The 24,580-nt window shown below is 46.5% G+C and overlaps 1 protein-coding gene and 1 pseudogene across 1 annotated transcript in view; both read right to left on the bottom strand.

The window, feature by feature from the left end:
- Positions 1-14,672: 14,672 nt before the first annotated feature.
- Positions 14,673-14,790, bottom strand: LOC135051477 (5S ribosomal RNA; annotated as a pseudogene).
- A 3,700-nt stretch (positions 14,791-18,490) lies between these two features.
- The window catches only part of LOC135023824 (3 beta-hydroxysteroid dehydrogenase type 7-like), a 47,128-nt gene continuing 41,038 nt past the window's right edge, over positions 18,491-24,580 (bottom strand). Inside the window, exon 6 of the mRNA XM_063953423.1 lies at positions 18,491-18,909. Within this exon, the coding sequence (XP_063809493.1) occupies positions 18,491-18,909 (419 nt within the window). The remainder of the gene's footprint in view (positions 18,910-24,580) is intronic.

Below are 24,580 nucleotides of genomic sequence, written 5' to 3'. Positions count from 1 at the left end.
TTTGCAAAGTTCTATAAGTTTGATACCCTGGCTGAGGAGGACCTTGTGTTTGCTCATTCGGTGCTGCAGAGTCATCCGCACTCTCCCGCCCGTTTGGGAGCTTTGGTATAATCCCCATGGTCCTTACGGAGTCCCCAGCATCCACTAGGACGTTAGAGAAAATAAGATTTTACTCACCGGTAAATCTATTTCTCGTAGTCCGTAGTGGATGCTGGGCGCCCGTCCCAAGTGCGGACTTTCTGCAATACGTGTATATAGTTATTGCTTAATAAAAGGGTTATGTTATGTTGGCATCTGTTGTTTGATGCTCTGTTGTTGTTCATACTGTTAACTGGGTAAGTTTATCACGAGTTATACGGTGTGATTGGTGTGGCTGGTATGAGTCTTACCCTGGATTCCAAAATCCTTTCCTTGTAATGTCAGCTCTTCCGGGCACAGTTTCCTTAACTGAGGTCTGGAGGAGGGGCATAGAGGGAGGAGCCAGTGCACACCAGGTAGTACTAAATCTTTCTTTAGAGTGCCCAGTCTCCTGCGGAGCCCGTCTATTCCCCATGGTCCTTACGGAGTCCCCAGCATCCACTACGGACTACGAGAAATAGATTTACCGGTGAGTAAAATCTTATTTTTAACACTAAGTAATGGCTTTTTTCTGGCCACTCTTCCATAAAGTCCAGCTCTATGGAGTGTACAGCTTATTGTGGTCACACGCGCAGATACACCAGTCTCTGCTGTGGAACTCTGCAGCTCCTTCAGGGTTACCTTTGGTCTCTGTGCTGCCTCTCTGAATAATGCCCTCATTGCCCGGTCTGTGAGTTTTGGTGTCCGGCCCTCTCTTGGCAGGTTTGTTGTGGTACCATGTTCTTTCCATTTGAAGATGATGGATTTGATGCTGCTCAGGGGATCATTTAACCCAACCCTGACTTGTAGTTCTCAACAACTTCGTCCCTGACTTGTTTGGAGAGCTCCTTGGTCTTCATGGTGTGATGCCTCTTGCGTAGTGGTGTTACTGCCTCTGGGGCCTTTAAAAAAAGGTGTGTTTATACTGACAGATCATGTGACACTTAGATTGCACATAGGTGGACTTCATTTCACTAATTATGTGACTTCTGAAGGTAATTGGGTGCACCAGAACTTTTGAGGCGTTTCATAGCAAAGGGGGTGAGTACAGGTTGTAATGTAACAAAATAGGTACAAAGCCAAGGGGGGTGAATACTTTTAGCAAGGCACTGTAGATGATACAATATGGGGTTCAATAGCTATATTGTTATCCATATTCAGAAAGCTACAACTAAAACATTTTGACAAAACACATTCTTTTATAAAAAAAAAAAAGCTTTCATAATTTATCATGTATCTCCTTAATTAGACTGAACATAGCCAGTTATACTGTATATAAAATGTACTCCCTTATGCAAAATAAAAGGCAATAGTTATGCTTGTTAACAATGTTTGGAGATGTTGAGGGTTTATGTTATTGCTTCTAAAGCAGTGGCGTTGGCAATAACATTCTCATGTAGGCAGTCAGGTCAGCTGCTTGTTGCCTATGTGCAGTTTTTGTCACTTTCACAATGAGTACGTGTAAAGTCTGACACCTTTACTGACAGATTACCACTCTTAGAGGCAGCATAATTTAAGTGCAAAACAAATAGAACATTTTTAGAAGAAAAAAAGGAAAAGCAAAGGCGACAGTGACCTTGCTTCAAAGGCAATTACATGTACCATGGAACACAATGAAAACTTTTGTTAATAATTGGAGGAAATTTTGCAGAACATGTACATTGCCAAAATCAGGACATACTGTACCTCCAAAATGTAATGACTTGAAGCTCATCAGGGAGGCTACCAAGATAGAAGAGGTCTGTGGTCTCCTCAAAGGATCTACAGGACGTTCTGTCAGGAACTGCTCACTCAATCTTCGATATTATGCATATGGCTATGGGTTAGGATGGTAAGACAGAAGCCATTTCTCACAAAAATAGCACACAAGCTCATCTAAAATTTGCAAAAAAATTAACTAGTAAGAAGTCTTAGCACACCCCTATTTCTCTTACGTCCTAGAGGATGCTGGGGACTCCAAAAGGACCATAGGGTATAGACGGGATCTGCAGGAGACATGGGCACACTATAAGACTTTGAATGGGTGTGAACTGGCTCCTCCCTCTATGCCCCTACTCCAGACCTCAGTTAGATTCTGTGCCCAGAGAGACTGGACACACACTAGGGGTGCTCTCCTGAGTTTCTCTGAAAATACTTTCTGTTAGGTTTTTTATTTTCAGGGAGACCTGCTGGCTACAGGCTCCCTGCTTCGTGGGAGTGAGGGGAGAGAAGTCAGACTTACTTCTTCTGAGTTAAAGGCTCTGCTTCTTAGGCTACTGGACACCCTTAGCTCCAGAGGGTTCGATCACTTGGTGCGCCTAGCTGCTTGTTCCCAGAGCCGCGCCGTCAACCCCCTCACAGAAGCCAGAAGAAAGTAGCCGGGTGAGTATACAGAAGAAAGAAGACTTCAGTGATGGCAGAAGAGTTCGGTAACGAGGTACAGCGCAGCGCCCCATGCTCCCACACATACTTCCAACGACACTCACGATGCAGGGGGGGCGCCCTGGGCAGCATGTTACTGAGACTATGAAACTGGCAGAAAGACATATTATAAGTGCCTAGGCACTAAATATAAGCCCCCGCCAGTATAAATATTTGAAATTGAGCAGGACTACAGCGCGCCGGGAGGGTGCGTGGCTTAGCCCTCACAGCTTACCAGCGCCATTTTCTCTATTCACAGACATTGCAGAGACGCTGGCCCGGACCTCCACTCTCCTTATCAAGTACAGGGAGCAAAACAGGGGGGGCACAGTAATTTGGTGCTATTTAAACAGCGCAGACATCATATATTATTTTTCAGTATTATATGGGCGCTGGGGTGTGAGCTGGTATACTCCCTCTGTGTTTTCTCTAACAGGCTTCCCTGTGGGTCTGTCCCCTATAGCCAGTGAGTGTGTGTGTGTGTGTGTGTGTGTGTGTGTGTGTGTGTGTGTGTGTGTGTGTCGGTATGGTGTGTCGACATATCTGAGGCTGAGTGCTCCTCCCCGGAGGAAGTTACTGGGGGCACAGAGAAGGATTTGGGAGTGACTCTGTTGTCACCGCCGACTGCTGATTGGGTGAATATGTTGAGTACATTGAATGCAAATGTGGCGTTATTGTCTGAAAGGCTGGATAAATCATTCTCAGACACAAACGTGGAGAAAATTCATGGAGGACGCCTTATCCCAGGTACAGGCCCCCTCAGGGTCACAAAAGCGTTATTTTACCCAAATGGCTGATACGGATACCGACACGGACTCTGACTCCAGTGTCGACTATAGTGAGGCCAGTTTACATCCAAAATTGGTTAAGAGTATTCAGTACATGATTGTGGCTATTAACGATGTTTTACATATTTCTGAGGTACCTGCTGTTCCTGATACAAGGGTTTGTTTGTATAAGGGGAAGAAACCTGAGGTGACGTTTTTCCCCTCTCATGAACCGAATGCTCTTTGTGAAAAAGCTTGGGAATCGCCTGATAAAAGGTGGCAGATTCCCAAGAGAATTTTTATGGCATATCCTTTCCCCTCTGACGACAGGTAAAAGTGGGAGTCATCTCCCAATGTGGACAAGGCTCTGTCCCGGCTGTCGAAGAAGGTAGCGCTTCCGTCTCCCGACACTGCTGCCCTCAAGGATCCTGCGGATCGTAAGCAGGAAACGACATTAAAGGCCATTTATGTCACTACGGGTGCACTCCTCAGACCTGCCGTGGCGTCGGCTTGGGTGAGTAGTGCTATTGCTAAGTGGGCTGATAACTTGGCATCTGACATGGATACCCTGGATAGGGATAACATTCTTTTGACTCTCGGTTATATCAAGGACGCTGCAGCTTACCTAAATGATGCGGCAAGGGATATTGGCCTCTTGGGATCAAGGGCTAATGCCATGGCAGTCTCGGCTAGGAGAGCGCTGTGGGTTCATCAATGGAATGCTGATGCCAACTCCAAGAAAGCTATGGAAGCTCTCCCTTATAAAGGTAGTGTCTTGTTTGGTGACGGCCTCGCTGACCTGGTGTCTACCGCTACAGCGGGTAAGTCATCTTTTCTTCCTTATGTTGAAGCACAACAGAAAAAGGCACCCCATTATCAGATGTAGTCCTTTCGGCCTTATAAATACATAAAAGGAAGAGGCTCGTCCTTCCTTGCTTCAAAAGGCAGAGGAAGGGGAAAAAAGGTCGCCTGCCGTGTCAGGCTCCCAGGACCAAAAGTCCCCCCTGGCCTCTGCCAAGTCCACCGCATGACGCTGGGGCTCCCCTACAGGAGTCCATGCTGGTGGGGGCGCGTCTCCGACTCTTCAGTCATGTCTGGTTTCACTCGGGCCTGGATCCTTGGGTGTTAAACATAGTGTCCCAAGGGTACAAACTGGAGTTTCAGGAGGCGCCCCCCCCCACCGATTTTTCAAGTCAGCCTTGCCAGTTTCTGTCCCAGAAAGGGAGGTAGTGTATGCTGCGATACAAAAGCTGTGTCTCCAGAGTGTCATTGTCCCAGTACCCCCGTCCCAACGGGGAGAAGGGTTTTATTCTAGCCTCTTTGTCGTGCCAAAGCCAGACGGCTCGGTCAGACCGTTTCTGAACTTAAAATCCCTCAATCTGTATTTAAAAACTTTCAAGTTCAAGATGGAATCTCTTCGAACAGTGATCTCCAGTCTAGAAGGGGGGGGATTTTATGGCGTCAGTCGACATAAAAGATGCCTACTTGCACATCCTGATATATCCTCCACATCAGGCTTTCCTGAGATTTGCGGTGCAGGATTATCATTACCAATTTCAGACATTGCCGTTTGGGCTTTCCACGGCCCCGAGGGTCTTCAAAGTGATGGCGGAAATGATGGTACTCCTACGCAAGCAGGGTGTCACAATTAGAAATGATGGGAGCGGTGTTGCGCTCAATCCGGATGATTGGTCTGTTTACTCAATTAGTAGGTTAATAAGTATGAACCCTTATTCTCAGCAAATATGGATGAGGATGTGCTGAATCAATAAATGAATAATGATTGGATTAATGAATGGTTAATCGAATATGAACCCTTAATGTCAGAAAAAATGGGTGCGGATGTGGTGAAATAATAGATGTATAAAATAAATAAATGAGAAACGAATGATTAGATGAATGAATGAATGAATGAATATATAAATGAATAAATAAATAAATAAATAAATAATCAAAATATGTAACAATTGGGTGCTAAGTGGTCCTATGTTCCAAAGTTGCAATGTAATTGAAACCAAGTGATACTCATATAGAATTTGGTATTATTATAGCACTTTATTGTAATTAAACTAAATAATGTGGGGATGAGTGCTGGATCGCACTGATGTGAAATGTCACTCTTGGTCAGGATTTAGTTCAAATTGCGGCGTCCCGCATGTATAAATTATAGTCTCTGTTAGAGTGCACTCAAATCTTCACAGTCTCTCATATAGCGCTTTTTCTGTATATGTCACACTATAAGTCTTCACGGTGTGGGCATATGGCGAAAACACATGGGGGGTATGATAGGGAGGCTCCGGACTGGTCTTACAGGCCGGCCTCAGCTTCTCGTGGTGCGCCTTGGAACAGACACCCCCCGAGAGCCGAGGCGCCGCACCGGTAATCTCGTCTGGGGCGAGGGAGAAACTCAGACAGCGCTCTCCGGAGCCGCCTACTGAGTGACTCTCGCCGCACACGGTGACTCACTTCCTACCTTATCCTGTGTTCACCAGGTCCCGTCTCCGGCTTCTCAGTCTTCTGTTGCTCGGCAACCTGGTCTGCTTCCGGGTTTCTCCCGATCACGTGACCGGGTCTTGTAAATGTGAAGCTCGTTGTTATTGGTATGCAAAGGCAGTTCTGCAGAACTTTAAAGTCTGTGTGTCGTTTACTCCAACGCGTTTCAGCCTTTCCAAGGCCTTCCTCTGGGAGAAGTGGGTGTCACAATTATCCTGTACTTGGACGATCTCCTGATAAAGGCGAGATCGAAGGAGCTGTTGCTAAGCAATGTGGAACTCTCCCTAACGGTTCTGCAACATCATGGTTGGATTCTAAATTTGCCAAAGTCTCAGTTGATTCCGACAACTCGGCTGCCTTTCTTGGGCATGATCCTGGACACAGAACTGCAGAGAGTGTTTCTTCCGGAGGAAAAAGCTCTGGAAATCCAATGCATGGTCAAGGAGATTCTGAAACCGGCAAGAGTGTCGATTCATCAATGCACTCGAGTGCTAGGGAAGATGGTTGCGGCTTACGAAGCCATTCCGTTTGGCAGGTTTCATGCCCGGGTGTTTTGAGTGGGACCTGCTAGACAAATGGTCCTGGTCTCACCTGCACATGCACCGGAATATAAGTCTATCTTCCAGGACCAGAATTTCTCTCCTGTGGTGGCTGCAAAGTTCTCACCTTCTAGAGGGACGCAGGTTTGGGATCCAGGATTGGGTCCTGCTGACCACGAATGCAAGTCTCCGAGGCTGGGGAGCAGTCACACAAGGAAGAAGTTTCCAGGGAAAATTTTCAAGCCAGGAAACTTGTCTCCAAATAAACGTTCTGGAGTTAAGAGCCATTTACAACGGCCTTCTGCAAGCAGAACACCTTCTTCAAGGTCTACCTGTCCTGATTCAGTCGGACAACGTAACAGCGGTGGCGTACGTAAACCGCCAGGGCAGAACAAAGAGCAGAGGCGGAACTACCGCCAGTGCAACCAGTGCGTTGCACTGGGGCTCGCCACTGTCCAGGGGCCCAAAGCATGTAATGAGTCAAACTGACTCATTACATGCCGCTGTGTGCTGCGGGCAACCACTGCCCGCAGCACACAGCCGCCCGGACAGAGAGGAGAGGAGCAGTGGTATGGGGGAGAAGGAGGAGGGAGTCGGAGGAGGGAGCCGCAGCAGCGCTTTACTACTGGTTGAGGCGCTGCTGCTGGCCCTCTGCTTCACTATAGGCTGTCTTCCGAGAACAGCCTATAGTGAAGCAGAGGGCCAGCAGCAGCAGCGCCTCCACCAATAACACAGCGCTGCTGCGGCTCCCTCCTCCACCTCCCTTCTCCTCAGTGCCGGCCCGACGCTGAGTAAGGCGCCATGCTGAGGAGGGCGCCGGGTAGCAGGAGTCAGTCAAACATCGCTGACGGAATTTAATTTCAAATGTGGCGCCAGCGGGGGGGGGGGGGGGCTTAATCACTCAGCTGCTTTAGCGGTCCGCAGGGGTTTAGACGCCCTCACTACTGATTCCAGCGCCTGAAGTGTGGGACCCTTTCAGCAGCTCCTTACCTCCCCCGAAGCTTCTCCCTGTGTACCGCCTGCACAGCTGAGCTGAGGCTTCCAGCAGTGACGGAATTACTCCTACAGAGCGGCTTCCCTGCATAACGCGGACCGGCACCTTGAGTGACGTCACACCTCCGGCTCTCAGGTACAGATCTATACCGCAATCTATGCCGCTGTGTATCTTTGCTGTGGCCTCCATAGCTGCCTGACGTGATGTGTAAAAAGGGGGAATCTGGCTGCCTGCCGCAATGTGTAAAAAGGGGGAATCTGCCTGCCGTAATGTGTAAAAAGGGGGAATCTTTGCCGTAATGTGTAAAAAGGGGGAATCTGCCTGACGTGATGTGTAAAAAGGGGGAATCTGTCTGCCATGATGTGTAAAAAGGGGAGGCTGTCTGCCGCAATGTGTAAAAAGGGGGAATCTGCCTGCCGTAATGTGTAAAAAGGGGGACGCTGTCTGCCGTAATGTGTAACAAGGGCCCGCTGTCTGGCGTTATGTGTAAAAAGGGGACGCTGTCTGCCGTTATGTGTAAAAAGTGCACGCTGTCTGCCGCTATGTGTAAAAAGGGCACGCTGTCTGCCTTTATGTGTAAAAAGGGGGACGCTGTCTGCCGTAATGTGTCAAAAGGGGACGCTGTCTGCTATAATGTGTAAAAAGAGGAATCTGTCCGCCGTAAGGTGGAAAAGGATCTCTACCTGGTGTAGTGGTGCTACTGTGCGGCGTAATTTGAACAATGGAGAATACTGTGCACCGTTTTATGAATTGGTATTATTTTGTGGCCACACCCCTTCCCCACGAAGCCACGCCACTATGTAGGCGCGCGCTGCCCCTGTTTTGCATGCAGGGGTGGGGCTCCGATGCCAATTCTTGCACACAGTGCTAAAATGTCTAGTTACAGCACTGTTGCTAGGTATCCATTTCTCTGGCCCTGAGCAGGTCCCCCTCACCAAATCCTCTCCAGGGGTGAGGGGGTGGACTTGGATGGGGGGGGGGGGGCCCAAAGCATTTTGTCGCACCTGGGCCCACTGCTCGCTAGTTCCGCCACTGAGCAGAGCGGCGATGGCGGAGGCCACAAGAGTTCTCCGCTGGGCGGAAAAACACGTGAGCGCTCTGTCAGCAGTCTTCCTTCCAGGCGTGGACAACTGGGAAGCAGACTTCCTCAGCAGACACAATCTCCATCCAGGAGAGTGGGCTCTTCATCAAGAGGTATTTGCAGAAGTGACAAGGCGTTGGGGAATTCCTCAAATAGACATGATGGCGTCTCGCCTCAACAAGAAGCTTCCGAGGTATTGTTCCAGGTCAAGGGATCCCCAAGCAAGTGCAGTGGACGCCCTGGTGACTCCGTGGGTGTTTCAGTCGGTATATGTGTTCCCTCCACTCCCTCTCATTCCAAACGTGTTGAGGATCATAAGACGAACAATGGTTCCAGCAGTACTCGTCGTTCCAGATTGGTCACAGAGGGCCTGGTATCCGGATCTTCAGGAATTGCTCATAGAAGATCCTTGGCCGCTTCCTCTCAGAGAGGACCTGTTACTGCATGCGTATTTCAAGACTTACCGCGGCTGCGTTTGACGGCGTGGAGGTTGAAAGCCAAATCCGAGCTCAAAAGGGTATTCTCGGGGAAGTCATCCCCACTCTCCTTAAGGCTAGAAAGGAGGTCACGGCGAAGCATTATCACCGTATTTGGAGAAAATATGTGTTGTGGTGTGAAGCCAAGAAAGCTCCTACGGAGGAGTTTCAGCTGGGTCGTTTCCTCCATTTTTTGCGGGCAGGCGTGGATGCAGGCCTGAAATTGGGTTCCATTAAAGTGCAGATTTCGGCTTTATCTATTTTCTTTCAAAAGGAATTGGCCGCCCTTCCTGAAGTTCAGACTTTCGTGAAGGGAGTGCTGCATATCCATCCTCCGTTTGTGCCACCCGTGGCACCGTGGGATCTTGACGTGGTGGTACAATTTCTTATGTCTCACTGGTTTGAACCTTTGCGAAAGGTTGAGTTGAAATATCTCACTTGGAAAGTGGTCAGGCTTTTGGCCTTAGCGTCCGCCAGACGGGTGTCGGAATTGGCGGCTTTGTCTCACAAGAGCCCATATTTGATTTTCCATGTGGATAGAGCGGAATTGAGGACTCGTCAACAATTTCTGCCGAAGGTGGTGTCTTCGTCTCACATAAATCAACCTATTGTGGTGCCTGTGGCTACGGATGCCGTGACGGTGCCAAAATCTCTCGATGTCGTGAGAGCTTTGAAAATATATGTCGCCAGAACGGTTCTTGTTAGGAAAACGGAGGCTCTGTTTGTCCTGTACGCTTCCAACTAGATTGGAAATCCTGCTTCCAAGCAAACTATTGCATGCTGGATTTGTAATACGATTCAGCACGCTCATTCTACGGCCGGATTGCCGTTGCCGAAGTCAGTGAAGTCCCATTCTACCAGGAAGGTGGGCTCATCTTGGGCGGCTGCCCGAGGGGTCTCGGCACTTCAACTTTGCCGAGCAGCTACGTGGTCAGGTTCAAACACTTTTGCTAAGTTCTACAAGTTTGATACCCTGGCTGATGAGGACCTTATGTTTGCTCAATTGGTACTGCAGAGTCGTCCGCACTCTCCCGCCCGGTTTGGAGCTTTGGTATAGACCCCATGGTCCTTTTGTAGTCCCCAGCATCCTCTAGGACGTAAGAGGATGCTGGGCGGTAAATCCTTTTCTCCTAGTCCGTAGAGGATGCTGGGCGCCCATCCCAGTGCGGATTGTTACTTGCAGTTGTATTGTTAGTTGTTGTTTTCGGTTACACGAAGGTTGTGTATCGGTTATGTTCAGCTTGTTGCTGTTTTTCGTTCATACTGTATCTGGTATTCCTGCTAATCCAGTTGTATGGTGTGTTTGTGGTGTGAGCTGGTATGTATCTCACCCTTAGTGTAACAAAAATCCTTTTCCTCGAAATGTCCGTCTCCATGGGCACAGTTCCTATAACTGAGGTCTGGAGGAGGGGCATAGAGGGAGGAGCCAGTTCACACCCATTCAAAGTCTTATAGTGTGTCCATGTCTCCTGCGGATCCCGTCTATACCCCATGGTCCATTTTAAGTCCCTAGCATCCTCTACGGTCTAGGAGAAAAGGATTTACCGGTAGGTATTAAAATCCTATTTTCCAGTTCTTATTGAAATGCCATTGAGTATATGAAATGATGGTTCCTCAACTGTCAGACATGGTGGTGGAAGCATTATGGTCTATGGCTCTTTTGTTGGAACACGAGTCAGCGACTTAACTGTCACTCTGATCCAACAGAGCTGCCACAGCATTTTGCAGCACCATGCGGTACACTCTGGTCTACGTCTACTGTAGTTAGTCAAGAGAGCATCCAACATCAAGGTAAAGACCCAAAACATACAGTAACTACAGGTTATGTTAGGTCTACCTTACAAGGGAAGAACAAGATGGTAAGTTTCAAATTATGGAATGGCCGACAGTCTACAGACTTAAACCCCGCTGAGCTGTTTGAGATGGATTGGTCAGAAGGGTGAAAACAAAGCAACCTACGAGAACTTCCCAAACAATATTGGCTTTCCATTGTAGAAAAATGGCACAAGTGTGTTATATCTGCAAAAGGAGGGTTACTTTGATGAGTCGATAATTTTGATAAAATTTTGTTAAATAAAATTATGGCTTACTTTTTAATCCCCAATTTGTGTTGTATACTTTTTTTAAAATAAATATACATCTACAGTATATCTATTTTTAGAATGGCAATATCAAGATAGTTGGCGACATTGAGTCATGGGTGGAAATTTACTAAGGTCCCGAATCCATTCAAGTTTTTTTTTTTTCTAAGTGGCATCTCGGTAATTTACTAAACACAGATCTCGGCAGTGTTGGGGCTATTCGTATTGAGATACACGGGCGTCCACACAAATCACTCTTGTGGGTGACCTCAATCAACCTCGCGGTTAGCCGCAGACCGCAAATTTCCCACCATAGACTATAATGGAAGACAGGCCAGGATCGCACAGTCAATCAGGAGAGCGCTATGATGTGGCGCTCTCTGATTGGCTGCCGAGTCCTCTAGTGACAGCAGTCATGAGGGGGGTCTCAGCATTCGGGGAAAGGGACATGGATCCCCTTTAGTAGCGTGGACCGGGTTTTTTACGGTTTGTTATTTTCAACCCTGTGGATGCCTACATGGAACGAGCACCGGACCAAGAGCCCGGTGCTGGTTGTATAACTACTGGGGATCCCTATGCAGTTTTCCCTCTGTATTTTAACAACCAGGACTGGATCAAAGAGGGGGACCCATGCAATTTTGGGGGGGATTTTAACTATTTTAGTACTGTACACAATGAAGCCCTGCAGGGATCACACTGATTCACTGTGTTAAGTCCGGCAGTGTTTTACTATTCTCTCCCGTAACACACTGCCGGCAATACAAATTTCATAGACATCGGTGAACTTGTACTGAAAAAACATGGTTGTTTAGTAAATTACCATGTTTTTTTTCTCAAAAAGTTGCACTCTCAAACTGCCAATGTCAGCCGAGATTGATCTCAGCAGAAATCGGCAAAAAACAGAATCTTAGTAAATATACCCCATGGATTCTGTGTGGGGCTGGAGGGATCCGCTCACACAGCGAAGAAAAAGGAACTCACCTATAAGCTGTTGGGCAGAGACAGTCTAAGAGTGATTGTGCAATCAAGTGAGGCTGAATGTGCAGTCTATAGGTAGGGTAGACGCAATCTGACCTGTTGTGAACTTCAGGGAGTCCAGCAGAACTGCCTACATTTTTGGAGAAAGACATACGGGAGTTATAGGCAAGTGTGATATAGTGTAATATCTCTATATATCTGTGCGCTAGCTTTGTATTATATCTCGTGTTTAAGTATACAACTAGCAGCAATACAATGACTATTCAGTTTTCAAGAGGCATTGTTCAGGGTGATTTTAGCTTTATGAGGGATGTGCAATATGTTTCCAGATGTGCAGTGCATAGGTAGAGTAGACACAATCTGTCTGGTTGTGAGCTGTAATCTCTGACTAAAGGTCTTGTGAAATGTCAAGGCACAGAACCGTATATAAGCAGCACTGCGCACCGAAAAAGTTGTCATGTTCACTTCATAAACTCGTTATGGAGCTCAACAGAAGCCACTGGCGTGCCATAATCTTCTACGACCTGTAAGAGTGTTCTGCGACAGCAGGAGATTTTTAACCGACTGTGTACTGCTTTTGGGTAGAAAGCACCGTCCTGCACCACTGTGTTTTAGAGGTTTGTAGAATTTCGGTGCAGAAACTGTGTCTGTAAGATGAGGAGTCCTGCAGCCAATCTGTGTCCGCCATCACTGAGGACAATGTTGCTGCCGTACAGGCCATAGTTGTTGTTGGACGCCATGGTGATTGTGGCTCATGTTAGAAATGCATCTCATCGGGATCCCTCCGCTTCATACTCCACAATAAGCTTGGCCTGAGCAAGGTTTCTGCATGCTGTGTGCCCCATCAGCTGACTCGAGAGCAGAAAGAGGCTTGAATGACTTGATGTCCCAACATGCTGGCCAGGTTTGATGGCGGCTGCTCAAACTGTATCTAGGAGATCATCAGTGGCAATTAATCCTCGATCTACAGTTATGACCCCTGCTGTACAGTCCAGACCTGGCTCTCCGCGACTTCTTTGTGTTCCAACAAATAAAGCACAAGATGTGTGGGATTCATTTTGATTCACCGAAAGCTGCAGTGGAGACCTTCATCCAGCTTGTAGAAAACAAACTTGCTTCGGATTGCCAGTCACCATACTGACGCCGGAATCCCGACGTGCAGATGGCCAGCAGGGGGGGGGGGAGCGGAACGAAGCCCATTGCGGGCTCGGTGGCGAACTGCGCTCGTTACAGTTTATATTCCCACTCTATGGGTGTTGTGGACACCCACGAGTGGGAATTGTTTCTGTTAGTCGGCATGCCGACTGTTGGGACTGTAAGGGGGCGGGATTCTGGCGTCGGTATTGTGACTGGTGGTCTCAACTGCTTCCCGTTGTTTTTTTTATGGTGTGGAGATTGTTTTGTCATTACTGATATAAAATGATTGAAGTATTACTATAAGCAAGGAAGAATAAATCTTCTTAAGTAGATCATAAAGTATATGAACTAAGGGAACCATTTATACAGTATATTGGGGTAAATTCAATTTGATAAAGGCACCAGACGATAGCATACCTCAAATACTGGAGTTTCTTCAGGAAGCTTTACAGAAAGGTCTTGCCCTTAGTACATTGAAGGTACACATAGACATGCCTTATGTCCACAGTCAAACCCTAATGTCAGGCACCCCCTACACACTAGAGCCAACCGCCAAACCGGCGGCATACAGTATGTAGCCAATTAAAGTACCCCGGGGTGCCCGGTAAGGATTACTGACCAGGAGAATCATGGTTACCTTGCAACTTCCCAGGTCTGCCTCCCGTCTGTCCCTTGTAAACGCAATATCATGCTGCGTTCGTGCTCTCTCTCCCTGTGCCGGACATTACTAGGAGCTGCACACAAACATCGGCACTCCTACTAAGATGATATTGGCGGGTGGCCGTGGCAGCATTGACAGACAGTGTCGTATATGTAGAAAGCAGACAGCGGCACTCTGGGTCTTTAGTGCAGAAAACTTGTATTTAAATATCACAGATACATGAACAACGTTCGGGGCTCGTAGCCCCTTTGTCAAGGTATTTTTTATCTTTTTGTGCTCACATTTTCTCAAGCACCGTTTTAACTTAATTATAGCTTGTATCAGCTGTTCTCCTAGGTACTTTACAACAGGGGTGTGAGCTTTAGACCAGATAGCATACCCAAAGTTTAACACTAATGTGATAGCTATTTTCATGATAACTATACCCCTTTTCCACTAGCTCAAAAAACCCAGGTTTTTGTACGGGGGCGCACATTTACCTGGGTTTTTTGGTAGTGGAAAGGGCTCCCTCTGAAAAAACCCGAGTCAAGTGACCTGGGAATCCTACCCGGGTTTAAAGTGAGAAAGACAGCCAAAAAAACTCTTTTTGGGAGCACTCTTTTGTAATAACAAAGTAAGTGAAATGAATAAAAAAATTCTGAATGTACCAATAATATAAAACTTAACCTTTAATTGATTCCCCAATAAAATCTGACATTATTGTCTCAGAACAATTGTATAAAAACTTGATTGCCTTTTTAACACATAAGGTTCAAGTTGCAGAATTAACTGCAGGTAAAACTCTGTGGAATGTATTGTGGATCCTTATAGTAATGAAAATGAATTTGATTGACCACTGAGTGGTTTGTAACTATGTGATATCTTTAACTGACAATCTCTGTTGACAGTAACGGGATCTAAAGATGGATCATATGGTAGTATATATGGGATGTTTGTTTCTTGAAAAATTGCCCACGACACCTAGTATTCCCAGGTGGTCTCCCATCCAGGTACTGACCAGGCTTTACCTGGTTAGCTTCCGAGATCGGACGGTATAGGGCGTATTCAGGATAGTATGGCCGTGGGCAGTTAATTCAAGAATGGGAGAAACACTTCTGCTTTCTGTTGTGACAGTAATTGGTGTACTGGGAGAGGCGAATCGCCTCAGCCAAAGTAACTGTCAACCAGATGAGAGAGTGTTAGAATGAGGGTGGTGTATGACGATTTGGGGGCAAGTATACCACTTCTGCTTTCTGGTAAGAAAGTGACTTGAGTGCTATGGACACATGAAATTGAAGTGTAAAGAATTGGTGTACTGAAATTCTATCAGAGAGGATCCACACCTCTGATTAACCTGTGTGAAAAAAATATGGGATTTGGTACACCTGGAGCTCAAAGCTGGCTCAAAAAAAAAAAAAAAAATATGGTGAAGCTCAAAGGCTCCCTAAATATAAGGATAAGTCATCAGGACTGACATAATACATCACAGATACCACCAGGGAGTCTGGACTGATATGATGAGTCACAAACATTTGGCTTTGACAATATAAATCACTATATGTAGATAGATAATCAGCTATTGGCTGTCAAAATAAATCACCATATGTAGGTAAATAATCAACTATTGACTCTCAAGATAAATCACCATATGTAGGTAATCAGTCATTGACTGTCAAGACAAATCACTATATGTAGGTAGATAATCAGATGTTGACTGTCAATAAGTCACAAACATTTGGCTTTGACAAGATAAATCACCATACATAGGTAAATAATCAGCTATTGGCTGTCAAAATAAATCACCATATGTAGGTAAATAATCAGCCAAACAGCTGTCAAAATAAATCCCTTGTTGCAAAATCCTACCCGGATAGCTACCTTGGGTTGGACCCGGGAATGACCCGGGAAAGGGTATAGTGTAAACGGGTCATCCGACCCGGGACCCATTTACAGCATATTAAGAGCCCATACCTCCCTGACCGCAGTGTCCCACGGGCGGTCGGGAGGTTGGGGGGGGACAGCACTGCTGTCCGTCCAACTATGCAGACAGCTGTGCTGGCCAGGACAGTGTGTGCCAGAGGCTGGGGGCAGCCCAGCAGCTTCCAGAGTGCTGGGCTTGCCCCCAGCGTGACGTGGTGGGCAGCTTTGCATTGAGGGAGTGGCCTAATGGGACCGGGACCATGCCTCAAGGGTCCCGATCTGAAGGTTTTACCAGTGCTTGGAGATGATATCATCTCCAAGTGCCAGCCAGAAGACATTGCACCCGGGTGCAGTGCAAACGGCGCCGACCTGGGATATTCCCGGTTCGGCGCCGTTGTGGAAAAGGGGTCCGTTTCGGGTCTGACCTGGCTTGGAACTGTGTTCCAAATCCCGGGTCAGCCCGAGACTTCTAGTGGAAAAGGGATATTATTTTGAGCAATAGAGTAGGACCTGCAGTATAGTGGGGTCCCTCGTCGGGGGCTGCAGGCTTAAATGCATTGATCAATACATGAACTAAAACGCCACTGTTTATTATTGTTAGTTAATATAGTGAGTGCAGAGCCCCATATATATAATACAGGAGTCTAATACTAGAATTGATTGAAATTTGCACCTTATTCTGAGTTTGTCCGTAAAACATTGCATATATGACTACCAGATATTGGTGTTAGGAGTTCCTAGTCCGTGACCCAACCGCGTCACAGAGAAGAATGAATTGACCATCACCATCCCAGTTGTAGTCTTATGTTATATAATTTCTGCAGAATAAAACTAAGTAGAATGGCAAAGCAAGGAGGGAACATGGAGATTGTAATTTTGCTCCTATCTATCACACACAATTTTCCTAATGTGTTTGCGTGCCGTGATAGGGTTATTACATTGTATTCTCAACTGGGTAAGGGATTGATGTGCCTGAATATTTCTTGGCTTGTACGCACTGCAGATTATGCCGGTCGCACATAAACAAATATTAATGATAAAGGTAAAACTGCCAAAATAATAGGATTATTCATTTAATGTAAATATTGTTCTTGTCATTTCTTTTTATGATGTGTGTGAATAAATTGCTGTTATACTTTTTTTTTCGAGGTAATAGAATCCTTGGTAGAACTGAATCATTTTCATGATGGCTCTGCTAGCGATCAAGGATGCTTTAATACATTAGAACTTGTTGGACAACACTCTCAGGATTATGTCCAAGAATTTAATTACATTTAATCTTCTGTACAAAAGAAAAATAAATTACCTGGACCTAAAAATGGTTCCGGTATGAAAGATAGATAGTATCTAGTTAGACAGTCAATAGATAGACACCATATGTTAGATGGACATTAGGTCGACATGGTCAAAAGGTCGACAGGGTCAAAAAGTCGACATGGAAAAGATCGACAGGGTCAAAAGGTCGACATGAAAAAGGTAGACACCATGATTTTTGCATTTTTGTGGTTTGTGTGGATAGTTTTGTCATCTGGGACCCCCAATTGTAGAAAGGCATACCCTCGCGGGGCTCGCTTCGCTCGCCACGCTTCAGGCACGGTGGCTCGCTGCGCTCGCCACAAGGTTTATAACCAACTCTATGCCGACATGGATAGAGAAAGTATGAAATAATCCAAAAACATGTTACATTTAAAAAAAATCATTTGTCTATCTTTTTTATGTCGACCATTTTCATGTCGACCTTTTGACCTGTCGACCTTTTGACATGTCGACCTTTTGACCGGTCAACCTTTTCCATGTCGACCTTTTGACCCTGTCGACCTTTTGACCCTGTCGACCTAATGTCTGTCTAATATATGGTGTCTATCTATTGACTGTCTAACTAGACACTGTCTATCTATCAAACGGATAGGCCTAAAAATTGGGTCCTATCTAATGCTCCAAGAAGTAGATCAAGACAAATAAATATCAGAACATGCTGGGCGAGTTCATGAGTCTGGAATAGGTAAGACTAGAGATGTAGGGGGTCATTCCAACCCTTTCGCACGCAGCGAATGCTGCGGTGCGAACGGGTCTGGAATGCGCATGTGCGGTGTCATTGCCTGGCGACAGAGGCCGTCGGGCAACGATGCTGACAGAGAAGAAAGCACCGGCGACCGCAAGAAGATGGCCAGCAAGAGGGCGTTCCGGGGCGTCAACTTACCGTTTGCTACCGTTTTCGGGCAGTGGTAAGTAAAACGCGGGCGTGTACAGGCGAACGGAGGGCGTAGGTGTGACATCAAAGCCGGCCCCATCATCGCTGGATCCGTTGCACAGGGTAAGTATGTCCAGGGCTAGTCTTGTTTTGAGTGAAACTTTTTTAGCATAGCAGGGCTGCACAAGCGATCGCAGCCCTGCTATGCTAAAATACACTCCCCCATAGGCAGCAAAAAGTTGCTTGGTGCGATCAACTCGGAATGACCCCCATAAATTCATAAACTAATATCAAGGGTCAGAGTGGTAAGGTGTGCAAATATTCATCAGCATGGTAATAACATGCAATAGATTTCTGATGGCTAAAGCACAGTAAGTACTAATACACTGGGCCGGATGTAATGCCGCCCCGAGTTCACTGGACGAACTTGGATGTTTTTTAATGGTGCAATCATTTACAAGGCATAGTTTTTGCCTTGTAAATGAGTGCCCCTTTAAAAAAGCATCCAAGTTTGGCCGGCAACCCACATGTCCGGCGATCTCGGGGCGGAATTACATCCAGCCCACTGTCTTGTTTAGGTGAGGAGTTATGAGAACAGATTCCTAAAACACAGGCCATATAAATCAGATGTTGTTAAAACTTTGTCAGATTAACTACATATATTTTGAATGAAATGCTAGTTTTTCTGCTGACTGTGAATGGCATGTTTCAACCATTTACAAGTTAGGTGTTTACTCTCCACCCAGGTATAAAGGGGCCGGTAACCAAAGTGCCTGGAAGCTTTGTCTGTTTCGTGGTAAAATGTAGTGGTGATTAATTTCAAAATAGGTAAAGTCATGAATGGCTTTAAATGCCAAAAAGGTCTCACAAGGAATCTCATTAGGTTGTAAAAGGAAACAATCAACCACATCTTCCAATAGGGGATGTGCGCTCCAATTTGGATACTGGGGTCAATTTCAGTGAACAATTCATGGGTAAGCTTCACACTCTTCTTAAATGGTGTGTTGTCGTACGCATAGTACATCTGTCCACCGAGGCGCTCTGGGTTGAGTTGCATCTGCCGTGCTGCAAGAACATGCATCCAGGCAACATTACCTGTAAATAAACAGTATTCAGTTAACATAAATATTTTATGAAATAATTGCCTCTAAGAAATGTACAGTGGCTGTCTCTTAAGTGATGGATGTGATCAGTAGTTCTACAGTATGTTATGTTTAGGGCCGGCGCAATGCGGTAAGTGTGGTAAGCACTGTAGGAAAGTGCTGGGCTGGAGAGGTGCTCTCCCCGACCCGCTCTGCTGATATCAGGGGGCAGTTGTAATCGAATTTCTGTCTCCTCCCGCCCACCTTACCCAGCCACAGCAGCATTATAATGGAGGCAGCAAGCTGGCTTCTCTTTGGCTGCCATGTTCCACCTGTCAGCACTGTCCATCTGTCCATATTAACAGAATTGATGCATGTGGTGGGCGGGTGCTGGGCAGGCAGTGGAGCAGGTTAACTTGGCCTGCCTCCTCCAGTGACAGTCCCACTCCTCTGGGGACAGTGGTGGGAATGTGATGGTGCAGTGACACCATTACGCCCTGACTCTCCTGCCGCAAGAAGAGAAGAGGTGTGGCTCTGAGTGGAAACTGGCGCCTGCCTTTAGAATGGAGAAGATATTTTCAGAAGAGGACTGTGAATGTGAGGGGTAAATGCTGCTGGAGTGTTATGAGTGAAAGGATGGTGGGGGTTCTGCTGGGGTGACTTTAGTGAATGAGGGGTGTGGGTGTGAGTGCTGCTGCGGTTTCTTTACCTCTCCCCAAGATCACCCACTGCCTCTCCCCAGTATCTCCCCCTGCCTGTCACCCACTGTCTCTCCTGAGTGTTATCCACTGCATCTCTCCAGTGTCACCCACTCCCTCGCCCCATTGTCACTCAGTGCTTTTCCTCAGTGTCACCTATTGCCTCTCCTTAGCATCACCCATTGCTTGTCACCCACTACCTCTCCCCAATGTTATGCACTGCCTGTCACAAAAAGCGCCAAACCCTGTTACCTCCTCAGTTATTGTTCTCTCTCCCTGCCGCTGCAAGGCTTTCAGTGACTTTCCATGTGCAGCAACTTCCGCGAGCAGATGGGCGTAGCCATGTTGGTCTGAGTAATATGACCACTGTATCACCAATGGTATACCAGCTCTCACTCACCTGTCGCGGTCAGCCAATCTACAATAGTGCTCAGGTATAAAAGGACTTCCTGCAGAAGCTTCAGGTTGCCAGTGCAATGTTGTTCACAGTCCTAACTGTGTCTAGAGGCTGTCCTCCAAAGTGTGATCTACATGTGTTATAGAGAAAACTCCTATGCAGTTACCACTTTGCAGTCAGGCTGGTCCCAGTCTGGTTACTGCTCATTCCGGTGCCATTCCAGTTTCTGCTCATTTTGGTACCAGTTTGGTTCCTGCTCATTCTGGTTTTTGGTAATTTCAGTCCCAGTCCGGTTGCAAGTTACTACTGCAGCATTCAAAGGTTCAGCGTTCCCGCCGGCAGTCTACTCTAGTGTCCAGGATGGCTATCCAGTGTAACAGCCCTAACCAGAGGCCTAGTGTTCCTAACGGCGAGGGCCGGCAACAGAAATCTTGGGGCCCCATACAGTGATATCTCTGGGGCCCCCTCAGATGATATATGTGTATGTATATATATATATATATATATATTAGTGATGAGCGGGTTCGGTTTCCGAGAAACCGAACCCACCCGAGCTTTACCTTTTTTTACACAGGTCCGAGCAGACTCGGATCCTCCCGCCTTGTTTGGCTAACCCGAGCGCGCCCAAACGTCATCATCCCGCTGTCGGATTCTCGCGAGATTCGGATTCTATATAAGCAGCCGCGCGTCGCCACCATTTTCACACGTGCATTGAGATTGATAGGGAGAGGACGTGGCTGGCGTCCTCTCCGTTTATAATTGTAGAAGAGAGAGTTGATTGCTTGTTTTATTACTAATTGTGGGGAGGATTGGGGAGCAGCTGTTAGGACTCGGAGTAGAGTGCAGAGTTTTGCTGATAGTGACCACCAGTTTTTTTTTATCCGTTCTCTGCCTGAAAAAAACGCTCCATACCATATCTGTGCTCAGTATGCTGCATGATATATCTGTGCTGAGTGCTCACACTGCTTAATTGTGGGGACTGGGGAGCAGCTATAGTAGGAGTACAGTGCACAGTTTTGCTGACAGTGACCACCAGTATACGTTTGTCTGCCTGAAAAACACTCCTGTGGTGGCTTTTTTTTATACTAGTTTAGCAGTCTGCTGACAGTGTCCACCAGGTCCATTATACTGTATATAGCAGTACGGTAGGCCACTGCTGTACCTACCTCTGTGTCGTCAGTCACTCGTCATCCATTAATAATAATAAGTATACTATCCATCCATCTACATTGTATACCTGTGGTGGCTTTTTTTCTTTATACTAGTTTAGCAGTTTGCTGACAGTGTCCACCAGGTCCATTTATTATACTGTATATAGCAGTACGGTAGGCCACTGCTGTACCTACCTCTGTGTCGTCACTCATCGTCCATAAGTATACTATCCATCCATCTACATTGTATACCTGTGGTGGCTTTTTTTCTTTATACTAGTAGTACTAGTTTAGCAGTCTGCTGACAGTGTCCACCAGGTCCATTATACTGTATATAGCAGTATGGTAGGCCACTGCTGTACCTACCTCTGTGTCGTCACTCGTCGTCCATAAGTATACTATCCATCCATCTACATTGTATACCTGTGGTGGCTTTTTTTCTTTATATTAGTAGTACTAGTTTAGCAGTCTGCTGACAGTGTCCACCAGGTCCATTATACTGTATATAGCAGTACGGTAGGCCACTGCTGTACCTACCTCTGTGTCGTCACTCATCGTCCATAAGTATACTATCCATCCATCTACATTGTATACCTGTGGTGCCTTTTAGTTGTGCGCATTAAAATATGGAGAACAAAAATGTGGAGGTTAAAAAAATAGGGAAAGATCAAGATCCACTTCCACCTCGTGCTGAAGCTGCTGCCACTAGTCATGGCCGAGACGATGAAATGCCATCAACGTCGTCTGCCAAGGCCGATGCCCAATGTCATAGTACAGAGCATGTAAAATCCAAAATAAAAAGATCAGTAAAATGACCCAAAAATCAAAATTAAAAGCGTCTGAGGAGAAGCGTAAACTTGCCAATATGCCATTTACGACACAGAGTGGCAAGGAACAGCTGAGGCCCTGGCCTATGTTCATGGCTAGTGGTTCAGCTTCACATGAGGATGGAAGCACTCATCCTCTCGCTAGAAAAAAGAAAAGACTTAAGCTGGCAAAAGCACAGCAAAGAACTGTGCGTTCTTCAAAATCACAAATCCCCAAGGAGAGTCCAGTTGTGTCGGTTGCGATGCCTGACCTTCCTCTTTTTTCTTTCATTTTTCTTTGCATCATGTGCTGTTTGGGGAGTATTTTTTTGAAGGGCCATCCTGCGTGACACTGCAGTGCCACTCCTAGATGGGCCAGGAGTTTCTGTCGGCCACTAGGGTCGCTTAGCTTAGTCACACAGCTACCTCATTGCGCCTCTTTTTTTCTTTGCGTCATGTGCTGTTTGGGGAGTATTTTTTTGAAGGGCCATCCTGTGTGACACTGCAGTGCCACTCCTAGATGGGCCAGGTGTTTGTGTCGGCCACTAGGGTCGCTTAGCTTAGTCACACAGCTACCTCATTGCGCCTCTTTTTTTCTTTGCATCATGTGCTGTTTGGGGAGTATTTTTTTTGAAGGGCCATCCTGCGTGACACTGCAGTGCCACTCCTAGATGGGCCAGGTGTTTGTGTCGGCCACTAGGGTCGCTTAGCTTAGTCACACAGCTACCTCATTGCGCCTCTTTTTTTCTTTGCGTCATGTGCTGTTTGGGGAGTATTTTTTTGAAGGGCCATCCTGCGTGACACTGCAGTGCCACTCCTAGATGGGCCAGATGTTTGTGTCGGCCACTTGGGTCGCTTATCTTAGTCACACAGCTACCTCATTGCGCCTCTTTTTTTCTTTGCGTCATGTGCTGTTTGGAGACAATTTTTTTGAAGGGCCATCCTGCGTGACACTGCAGTGCCACTCCTAGATGGGCCAGGTGTTTGTGTCGGCCACTAGGGTCGCTTAGCTTAGCCATCCAGCGACCTCGGTGCAAATTTTAGGACTAAAAATAATATTGTGAGATGTGAGGTGTTCAGAATAGACTGAAAATGAGTGGAAATTATGGTTATTGAGGTTAATAATACTATGGGATCAAATGACCCCCAAATTCTATGATTTAAGCTGTTTTTTAGGTTTTTTTGAAAAAAACACCCGAATCCAAAACACACCCGAATCCGACAAAAAAATTTCGGTGAGGTTTTGCCAAAACGCGTCCGAACCCAAAACACGGCCGCGGAACCGAACCCAAAACCAAAAAACAAAACCCGAAAAATTTCCGGTGCACATCACTAATTTGTGGCTTGCTGGAGGTCATTTTGCAGGGCTCTGGCAGTGCTCCTCCTGTTCCTCCTTGCACAAAGGCAGAGGTAGCGGTCCTGCTGCTGGGTTGTTGCCCTCCTACGGCCTCCTCCACGTCTCCTGATGTACTTGCCTGTCTCCTGGTAGCGCGTCCATGCTCTGGACACTACGCTGACAGACACAGCAAACCTTCTTGCCACAGCTCGCATTGATGTGCCATCCTGGATGAGCTGCACTACCTGAGCCACTTGTGTGGGTTGTAGGGAGGTCATACAGGCACGTGGAGGCCACACACACTACTGAGCCTCATTTTGACTTGTTTAAGGACATTACATCAAAGTTTCTTTAATTTTGAGTGTGACTCCAAATCCAGACCTCCATGGGTTAATAAATTTGCTTTCCATTGATCATTTTTGTGTGATTTTGTTGTCAGCACATTCAACTATGTAAAGAACAAAGTATTCAATAAGAATATTTCATTCATTCAGATCTAGGATGTGTTATTTTAGTGTTCCCTTTATTTTTTTGAGCAGTGTATATATAAATATATATATATATATATATATATATATAAAAGTGCAACAGAATTTGCGCTATACTTAAACTTAAAAAAATATATATTTATATAAATTTGTAAATACTGTATGTGTATCTCTCCTTCCTCCCCCACACACCACAGTCTGCGTCTCCCTCTCTCCTTTCTCTCACACACCCCACAGTCTGTCTTTCCCCAATGATTCCATGCAGCATTTCCAGATCCTCCAGCCCATCCCAAAGCCCTGTATCCCCTCACTATGCCACTCTTACCCCAGGGAGAGACTCACCTTTGCTGCACTCCCCAGACAGTAACACTGCACATCAGACCCTACCAGAAGAGGCCAGTGCAGGGCACGAGAATCCTGGCCAGCGGAGGTACTGCCATGTCCCGTCTCTGCCTGCAACAGAGCAGAACCCGGCAGAGTCGGACTGGGGAATGAAGGGCCCACCGGGTATATGCAATGGTGGGGCCCATGCTTAGGGGTGTGGCCAGCCGACACCAAGGCTTGGCTAACCATTAGAGAGTGCATGGTTTGAGCCCCTTGATAAATATACATAGTAAGTACTGCTAGTGCATGCATTATAATGTGCCAGATTAATAACAGCAATGCACTGTAGAAAATACACCATAGTCCTATGTCGAATAAGGTAACATACAGTATGAATAATTCAAGTGCACAGTCTGGAACCTGATCCCTAGAGGAGGAGAAGGGCCCCCCAGTCAGTGGGGCCCACCGGTGGTTTCCTCTGTAC

Source organism: Pseudophryne corroboree, chromosome 2 (genome assembly GCF_028390025.1).
Source record: "Pseudophryne corroboree isolate aPseCor3 chromosome 2, aPseCor3.hap2, whole genome shotgun sequence".
In the NCBI taxonomy this organism is placed as follows: domain Eukaryota; kingdom Metazoa; phylum Chordata; class Amphibia; order Anura; family Myobatrachidae; genus Pseudophryne; species Pseudophryne corroboree.
Note: the sequence above shows the minus strand (reverse complement) of the source record. Positions and strands in the feature narration are given on the sequence as shown.